Source organism: Colias croceus, chromosome 13 (genome assembly GCF_905220415.1).
Source record: "Colias croceus chromosome 13, ilColCroc2.1".
NCBI lineage: Eukaryota > Metazoa > Arthropoda > Insecta > Lepidoptera > Pieridae > Colias > Colias croceus.
Window position 1 is genome coordinate 1,698,243 of NC_059549.1, and position 10,713 is coordinate 1,708,955.

Below are 10,713 nucleotides of genomic sequence, written 5' to 3' on the forward strand. Positions count from 1 at the left end.
TATAAAGTTTTAATTCTCTTGCTCATCCTTCATAATGAGCCGTTGGAATTTAGACCGCACTGGATTAAATAGAACATGAGCTTAAAGAGATTAGCGGGGAAATGAGCATAATACACAGAAATATTATTTTTAACATAAAAATAATTTGCTTGCACTATATCCGACAGAAGTTGTGTGAACGTAAATGAATGCGGTTTAATAAAATGTATTTAAAATATGAAGTTTGCTGTGTATTTTTGTATACTCGAATGCGAGTGTATATTATTTTTATGAGGTTTTGTTTTCAAACAGTATGTAACGTGTCCTAACTAATTGTTTGTTATATGATGCCTCATTATGTATATTTTTGTTACTTTGCTTCGTTACTTTAAGCGTGCTATGAACAACAATATGTGTACCTATTTCTGAATTATTTTTTCATCGAGTGTTTATGAATCATTTTTGAAATGCGGAATACGACGTTCGGGTCTAACAAATTTACGAGAATCTGGCTATTAAGTTCTTATTCAAGAATCTATACTATAAAAATGAATCGCAAAATGTGTTGGTAAGCGCATAACTCGAGAACGGCTGAACCGATTTCGTTAATTATTTTTTTATTATATTCCTTGAAGTACGAGGATGGTTCTTATGTAAAGAAAACGTGAATATGCACCACGGGCGAAGCCGGGGCGAACCGCTAGTATAAACTAACGCTTCGTGTTTTCCATTCACTTCTGTAGATAGACTCAAGTAAAAACTAAATATATGGAAAAAGTTTCTAGTGAATTCTGATAGTAGGCACTGACTTTTACATCACTTAGTACGATAAAATCTCTTGATCCTTACAAGTAACGTTCATCGATAAAGATGAAAAAGTTTTCGCATAATTGACACAATATCTTGCTAAGTATGTACCTATGTCTACAGTTTTTTAAATTTGTGCAGGAAACTCTCTATAAATGTTAAGGTTAATTTTTAAACGCAATCAATATTTCTTGTAGTGGATCTTCAGACTTCAATATAGTTTCATGGTTGTATTTTGAATCAAATGAAGGAAATTATAAAGCCAACCCTATATTTAACCCAACTAAATACCTATTAGAATTCGCTATATATACTCATATTAGTTTTCATATTTGAGACTATATAGACTAAAACATAAAATGTCAATTCAACAAGAACATATTAAGTATATTTGATCAATCTTATAGGTTTAGCACATCATATCACCTACAACGAGTCTAAATATATTCTCCCTTAGGCGTAAAGGTATCAGATGCCTAGAAAAACAACATAGAGCCGCTGTCTTACGGATTTCACGAAGATTGTTTGTGTATACCTAATCTTTTTGATCTAACCCAGGAGAACTTCTAAAAGCTAAAAGGCGAGTCCACATAGAGCGTGCAGCCACTCGAACCGCATGGATGTGATTTACATTTTACATGTCTATATGAATTATTAACATTAATAACGTCTGGTGGTGAGAATATTAACCTTCCTATTCTAACGACTCTCACATACGTTAAATGAATGTATCATTAAAAAATGAACTCGTACACATTGATTGTGTAGTACTGCGTATGAAGGAAGCATTATCTTTATAATATAAAAATGAATCGCAAAATGTGTTGGTAAGCGCATAACTCGAGAACGGCTGAACCGATTTCGACAATTCTTTTTTTATTAAATTCCTTGAAGTACGAGGATGGTTTTTATGTAGAGAAAACGTGTATATGTACCACGGGCGAAGCCGGGGCGGACCGCTAGTTATATATAAAGTAAAATAATGGATTAAAGATTTTATTTAAAAGAAGGAAAAAAATCCACGTTCAATACAATGAAAAAGCGGTTTTATTATACATACATATAAAATTATTGTCACTCGTAATAATCCTATTAGAATCGGCGCTTGAATCTAATTACATAAATTAAAACTATGGCTTTCTTGCTATTCAATTATTAAGAAAGTTAAATCCGTTCAAAGTCCTATCTCAGTTTATTCTCTATTCCTGAAGGCTGTTGTTATTATAGCCGCTTCATTAAACTTGTGCGATAAAACTTCTAGGATAGCATTGTTATAAAATATCTATAAAACAATTATTACTTACAGATAACAACATTGTACAGTGTTTTATATGTTACCCCCGGTTTCTTCCGCATTGCTCCACTCCTGTTGGTTTTAGCGTGATGATATATATATAGCTTATAGCCTTCCTCGATAAATGGGCTATCTAACACCGAAATAATTTTATAAGAAAACAACTTATCTATAAATTATGATTCTTACGTGAAAATAATACGAAAGAGTGGAAAAATATTTGTCTGTTCAATGAATTAATAAGCATTCGTAATAAAAGAACTAACTAAGCATTTAGATTTTAAGATTTTTGTACCTTTTTTTCAGTCTATTGCCTAAAGCGAAATAAATGTAATTGACTAAATCTACTAATTGACTATATTACAGTAAAAACGTGCTTTTATTAAGCAGCTTATAAAGCTTATTTGAGAATTTCCAATAATTTAAATAGATTTTTTATTTTAGTAAATTTATAGTTAAAAAAAACATAACCAAGCATTTATAAGAAAAACTCATCAAATTTTTGTATTGTCGCTGATTCCTGATATATATGTACATAGTTTGACTGAAATCTGTCCGTTTGAAATAGTGCAAATTTGAGTCTTACAGGCGGTTGCGTACAAACTTACAGCAAACTAAAATAAATCTTAAGCTACCTAATTACTATTAAACTACCATTTCAAAAATTTATTCTAATTGTCCGTATATGACAGTTTACAGGTGACATTTTAAAATGTTCGTGCAATACTTTATTGGACGGATAAATTTTAACCAAGGATTGAAAAATCGGCCCAAAATCATACAAATGTAGTTGAATTTTAACTAAGACACTGACTAACTTCTGCGTATTCCATTGTATCCTCTCACTTTAGTTTCAGATGCTCCTTACTGTTAATAACTTATTGTCACATCTTCAAGCGCAGCTGTATTGTCCTGTATTGCTATTTTTAACATAACACCCACACTTTCAACGTACTCGGTTAAAAATAGATACGGTGTTGTGACTAACATACGATCCTTAAAAATAATATCAACATCCTAAAGGGATAATACAACATATTAATTTTATGACTTTCATTTATTTTTTACATTTTTTTATGTGAATAAATTTTAACTAAAACAATTATTGTCGAATGAACTTAATTGAACGTTATATTTGGCATTCAACCTAACTTCTCTCGTGTTTATGATTAAAGTATCCTATAGGATATCAGGTTATTAAATAATATTATATTGTGTTAAGAAATCATTGATATTGTTAGATCGATAATGGAGTGCTCGAGAAACGAACAAACAAAAATAAGGTATTTGAATATCTGTATCTAATTAAAAAAAAAGAATGTCACAAAGCGTCAATATTTTACGAAATTTTTCATCTTCGCTAAAATGCAATAATTGTGTAAATTTCGTACTTGAGAACTGAAAATAAAAGACAATGAATTTAATAGAAATTAACGAAACAATTTATTCATTTAATGGGATTAGATTACAGTTACTTTGTGGATTAAGACGGTAGTTGAATCAATGTTTGTTGAAACCCTTGGGTAATATTTTAATGCAATAACCAACTGTACTTGAAATGTTTATTTTACATAGAGAGTTCTCAGTAATTTGCTCTCTATTTTTTTAACATAATTATCTCATCCGAGAAGAACCCTCTTCACTTGGGGAATAATAATTTTTATTATCTATACTAAATACCAAATTCAGACTTATCAATACATTACGATTGTTTTCAACGAGATAAATAGTTTAATTATTATTATTTAACGTAATTCTAACACTTACAAACTTATCAATTTAATTTAAACACTAATAGAAAGTACTCACAATGCACTTAATACCTACGTATGATATTGTACCTACTGATAAATATTAATGTTTATTCATTTGAATTCACAATAGTGTCATGACTATAATGCCACCAAATGATCCGTGGCCTTCTAATAGCGAATGTAACATGACGTAAGTATCGCGTGCACATTAATTGCACGAGATAATCCCCACCCACGGTTTCTCCTTTGTGGTCAGCAGACCTTTCTCTCGCAACAGACAGTGACACAGTGACCGTGTTCGCAGAGGGCCTGCCATGCACCACTTAAATTTGATTGTGCTCTTGATAGCCACGCGCTGTCTGATACTGCGCGAGGTTGCCGCGCAAACCGAGACCGATTTTAATTTCGCTGAAACCGTTTATGCAAAAATATCCGGGGCATGTAAGTGACCTTCGCTCATTTTTAATACGCTCATTACGTCACATGTATCGTGTTTTTATTGATTCACAGGCAGAGCGATTATGAACCTGCAGATTGACTCGATGAATAGCCAGAACGATATATTGAAGACGATGAAGATATTCTTTCTAAACGGTGATGAGATGAGCAATTACCCCATCGACACAGCGTACAAAGCTCTCATCAAGCCGAACGTGTTTGACATAACGAAGCAAACCAAAATTATCATTCACGGATATCGGGACAGTGCTCAATCTTCAGTGTCACTAGATTTAGCTAAAGCGTACAACGAGAAGAAAATGTTCAATGTTCTTTTAGTGGATTCAGAACAAATGATGAATAAAAGATATATGTTATCTGTGCATAACGCCCGTTTAATTGGGAAGAGACTGGCTAATCTCTTGGCGAACTTGGAAGACTTCGGGGCGAGCGCTGTAGATTTTCATTTGCTCGGAATAAGTTTGGGAGCGCACACGGCGGGGTGGGCGGGGAAATATTTCCAAAAATACAAAATGCGTAAGCTGGGTCGGATCACTGGTTTGGACCCCGCGGGACCGTGCTTTTCGTCTGCATATTCTGATCAACGATTAGACAAATTGGACGCTGATTATGTCGATGTGATTCATACGAATAAATTAGTGCAAGGTATAACGGAAGCTTTGGGGCACGCGGACTTTTACGTGAACGGCGGGGGGCCGATGCAACCTGGCTGTTTGATGCCCTCCTGCAGTCACCTGCGTGCGACGAAACTTTACGTTGAAAGTGTTGAAGCTCCTAAATCGTTAATCGGCGTACGGTGCAAAAGCTTGAAGCATTTTGAATCTAATGCCTGTGAAGATAAAGACTTCGCAGTTCTCGGGTACGGCTCTTCATCGTCGACGCGAGGTCTTTATTTTTTGCGGACGTCAGCGGATCCTCCGTTCGGCCTTGGTACGGATGGAACTAAAAATAATGAGAGGTCAACGAACTCTTGGGAAACTCTCATTAAGAATTTTTAGCTCAATTAGTTAGAACGTTTTTTCAGATGCCATAATAATCCGTTTAGAGTGATTGTCCTTCACGTGAGATTGAATAGATCAAATTAACTTTTTTGTAAAATTTTGCAGTAAACTTAGTATGAAAAACAAAATAACTTTATAGTTAATATACAGTATGAGCAATGTTCCATTATAGTAATTAAGTCTATATAGTTATAAGAAGATGTGATTAGTATATTATTTAAATTAACTTTTTAATATAATAATATATAAAGGTGTGCAATCACCAAGACGAAAAAAACTATATTTTTTTAGAATTAATTTATGAAATTTTTTTAGCACATCTTGCACGCATTTTGAATACTCAAATGTAGCAAAAAGCCTGATACGTTTTTTAACGCGAAACTGCCCAACGGACCGTGACTCAAATTAGTTTCGATTTTAATACCCATTTGTAAATAATTGACTGCAAAACAAATGACGCTCTTTGCTTGCGTCACAGTTTCATAACTAGTGCTTGCCGCGACGAATGCAAAGCCCCATTGACATCGCAGCACGAAGAAATGTAAGGGCTTGTACATATTAATATAAATATAAGTGAGCTTTCGCATAAACTGACTCCGAAATTAATGTGCAACAAAACCAATTTTTTGGGAACAAACAATTGAAAACAATTGAAACACAAAAATGAAAAAAAACAATAAAATATTTAAAGTTTCATTCTTGAATATTTCGTGATAATAAATAATTAAACTGTCCTAATTATCTAAACAATATGTTTTTATTCCAGGTATTAACTAGGTATAAATTAGACGATGTCCTAGATAAAATATTTATATAAAATAAAATAAGTAAATAGATTATTTTAGTTTTACATAGTCTGTAGTATGAAATTGTATATCGGATAAAAAACGATTAAGTAATTGTTTTGAACATAAATGTTGCAATTCGATCGTCAAACGGCAATAGTGCATTCCACATTAGTAAATTAAGTGCAAACTCACTTTAGATTATTGTCCTATTGTGTTCACATATATTTACTATAGATCTGTACGTCAAGTGGGGCCAACTACCTATTATCTAATCGGTGTTACTTAATCGATAATAAACTGAGAGAGGAAAGGGCCAATCGCGAGTGCCGCAGCTACGCTAATTGACCACTATAATTACAAAATTATATCAATGATTTTTAGTATTACTATGTGATACTATAGCATGATATAGAAAACTATGGGGTGCACAGCTACGCGTATTCTGTGGTACACATCGAAGATTGGTCGACCAATCAAAAACCCTTTTTAGCTCATGCTCAATAATATGCTGATCATCAAATGCATAGTTTACGATTCTATAAATATCGCACATACATACAAGCATTCATTTATACACATATAGAATCGAAGGCACATTAAAATCCAGTTTGAATGCTTCAGTTTGGTTTCTTAGGACTTCGTTCTTGTAATAGAACATCTGCTGTAGCGTCCATTGACGTCAATAAAATGCTATTTAATGTATGTCGTGCTTTCCTTAACAGCAGTGCTTTCCTTAACAGCGTATTCATCGATTAGAAAGGGGACATAAAGAGTTTTGTAAATTGTAGTAACTGAGTGTATTATAATAGAATATGGTCTATTTCTGCTCTCAATAACAAAATTTTATTTAGGTATGTGTATTATGTACAAATATCTACACATTTTTGTATACAGTAAGACCGGTTGCAGAGCTTCACCGACCAATTAGTGCGTACGTCAGTCGCACTGATGGTCGATGGTCGATGTACGCACTAATGGTCGGTGAAGCTCTGCAACCGGCCTTACATTTATTTTGTGATTTTCCTAGATTATTTTACACACATCGCACACATAATGTTATTGACTCACATTGCAAAACGAAAGTCAGTGTAATTTAGATTGCTATAGATGTAATATTGAACATTTCCCGTGTATTTAATAATTCACCTCGCATCTAACATTAGTGCGCAAAATTTTAATTATGTAGAAATCTCGATTTGTAACCTTAAAACTATAAAAGCAGGTGTTCTTAGATTGCCCTATATTATATTTCAACTGCTTCATACACATTACACACCCGTTCACTTAAGCCTTGAATAAATCTACAATATAAAAATGAATCGCAAAATGTGTTGGTAAGGTACTCGAGAACGGCTGAACTGATTTCTTTAATTCTTTTTTTTATAATATTCCTTGAAGTTGAGAAAGGTTCTTATGGAGAGAAAACGTAAATATGTAAGATGGGCGAAGCCGGAGCTGTCCGCTAGTTAAAAATATAAAAAAAATATTAATCATGTGAACTATGCCTTACAGGCAAATCACCCAGCACGCCTTTTAACACGAAACACCTTATTTAATAAAGCGATGAGTAAAAAAAAGAAACATTATTATTACAAAGAAATCGGAATTATTCATGGTCTCTTAGAAATTTTAAAGATTTTTTTTTCTTTTTTAATAAAATATTTTATCAACGATGACGAGTGGTTTTAAATTATAGTAAGTATGTAATGTAAATAAGAAATAATTTCTACTAGCTTCCGCCCGCGACTCCGTCCGCGCGGAAAAATGAACATTTATTTTTTTCTACGTAATTTTCCGGGATAAAAAGTATCCTATTTTATGCCCAGGATAATAAGGTATAATTATACCACGTTTCATCGAAATCGAACCGTTAGTTTTCACGTGATGCCTGAACATACAGACAGACAGACAGACAGACAAAAATTTTTTTAATCACATATTTGGGTTTGGTATCGAGTAACACCCCTGCTATTTATTTTTTCAATATTTTCAATGTACAGAATTGACCCTTCTACAGATTTATTATATGTATAGATAGTTTAGTTGTAAATAAATTGAAACTCTATGTGAATGAATAAATGTTTACAAAATAAATGGCTTGTGTTATTTTCCTACCTTCTCCTTTTAAATAAATACTTACAATTTTTTTAAGAAAATGTAACAGATAAATACGGATATCAAAGATTTATTTTTATAAAACTATAATCAAGGTAAGTTTCGCTTACAATATACTTAGAGATTGATTTAACAGTTTTTAATAATTAATTATTCAGGTTTGTAAATTAGAAATACGAGTTTTTATTACTTATGTTGAAAATAAAACTATTAGGTTACTCGTATAGCTGTTAGATAATTGTGTTACAGCCACAATAAGTGGTTATAAAGTGAGTCTAAAGTATGTCAAGTACTTTAGCAATTATTTTATGATTTATATTATAATGTAAGTGTTCAAAAACACAATTGTGAGAATTTGAAAGAATTGTACATATTTTTTTTTGCAAATTGAAGGGCATTGTACCTATTTATATTTCTCTTTTAATGATATCTTTTTTGTAATATCAACTTTAAGCTACATTTTATAATAAGCAAAAGTTTCTAGCGTAGTTTTCAATGTTTTAGTTCTGTAATTTCTAAGAATTTCTAATTCAGCCGCTGAGAGAAAGCAATGTTAGATAATTAAAATAGGTATATGAGAATTTTTCTACTATAATAGTATTTAATCTGAGATATTATTTTGTTTTAAACGTTTCTTTTACATTGACCATTTATTTTATAATATCCAATTTGACGTTGTAGCGAGGCTCTATTTGGGTGTTCGTTAAAATAATAAATAATAAATATTTAAATGCATCTTAGTTATGCATTATTACTCATTAAGCTTAAATTCATAGTAATAATATTTAAAAAACATGTCTATATGTTATACATATCCATAATTTCGCACATCATATTCCTACTATGAACTGCAAGAAAGTAGAGTTAATAAACGTTCATTTCATTACATTTTTATAATTATAAAACCGCACACAAAGCAAACAAAAATAGCCTAATTACTCTAAAAGTCACATACAATTCTGCTCAAATAATAAAAATGTAGTTGCGAAATTCCGCCACGGTCCGGCGAAGTACAAACATTTTTATTTTTAAAGCCTTTATTCTGTCATCGTAGTGGATTGAACGCGGAAGTTATTCGTTGTGCTTCACAACCGAATACCAGCTTAACTGCCACTGTTATTGTAATTTACGTAATTCCTTACGTTCCATTTTGAGCCTATCGATAAAAAAATAGTTTAATTTACACTGTATTTGTAACTGTAATAACTCAGCACCCGGAATCACAGACGCAATAGAAAATCTATTGTGTCGTGGTCCGATTGGGCCGCTCGGTGTTCAATGGGTTATGGCAGTTGTTACGTTTAAATTTAAGCGTATTGATAAAAACAAAATAAAATGATAGTTTAATTTACACTGTTATTGTAATTTACGTCAGTTGTTACGTTTCATTTTAAGCCTTTTAATAAAAAATGCGCTCAATTTTCCTTATTAATAACTTTTTATATAAGATTATAAATGCGTCACATTATGGTTGAGTTTTAAAACAGTTATAATTATGACGAGTTAAGTACCAAAGAGGGTGACGTTCAATATTTTTTATGATAATATAGGTACCTAATGACTAAAATTATGGTAAAAACGTTTGTGATAATTAATGTCCAAAAATTATTCTACAATATTTAATTTTGTTTTATGATAAAAGATCTCAAAATTAAATATTATTAGATACGTAGGTACATAAGGGAAACTTATTAATAGATCTTTTCGTCTCAAGACTATGTAACACACATAGTAAAATTTTGATTTAAATCAAGAGGCCCAAATTAATTAAATTATTGTATAAATACAGTTATGAGAACTTTGCGATTGTTACCCCACAATTACCTTGACCCACTGATTGCGTGCGAAATATTTTGGGATTTTAAAGATCTGGTCCATTGATATTTATCTTAAAATATTTTATGTATAAAAGAATATTTTTTTTATATATTTTTTTTATATTTTAGAATATTTTTTTTATGTATTAAAATTATCATAATTATTTTTTTTCAAATGGAATTATTATCTAATTATTTTATTGATTGATTTAATAATAAATCATGATTAAAAATATATTTTACGATTATGAAATAAATTAAATAAGAAAAAGATAGAAAGGTAAACAATCAGTTTTGTGAATAATAATGTATGAGATGAAGCTGGCTTCTATTACTAACAAAATATTTAATTTTGATTTTATTAAAAATATGCATATTTTTCAGCCAACTTACGAAAGAGCTTTTACGATTTTGGCGAAACTAAACGAATGTAGATTGTTAATAAATAAAAAAACTCAATAATGCAAGATTAGACATAAAAAGCTTCGTATAATTTATTTATATTTAAGTATTTGTGTTTTCCTTACTCTGTTCTTTGTTTATTTTTTACGACATCATTCGTCTTATCTAAGTGTTATTTTGAATCTTGTTTTCTCGTAAGTTATCGGTTTCTTAGTCCTAATGTTATTATTTTATTGCCATAAACTGACCGCTCTCCATCTGAAAAGCCAATAAAAAATAATAAAAATGACATTACGT

General features: G+C 31.3%; 1 protein-coding gene across 1 annotated transcript; it reads left to right on the forward strand.

Annotated features, from left to right (window-relative positions):
* The first annotated feature begins 4,125 nt into the window (after window positions 1–4,125).
* Window positions 4,126–5,938, forward strand: LOC123696937 (phospholipase A1-like). Its single transcript, XM_045643332.1, has 2 exons — window positions 4,126–4,275; window positions 4,345–5,938. The coding sequence occupies exons 1-2, from the start codon at window positions 4,149–4,151 to the stop codon at window positions 5,289–5,291; spliced, it is 1,074 nt and encodes a 357-aa protein (XP_045499288.1). The 5' UTR covers window positions 4,126–4,148; the 3' UTR covers window positions 5,292–5,938.
* Window positions 5,939–10,713: the final 4,775 nt, after the last annotated feature.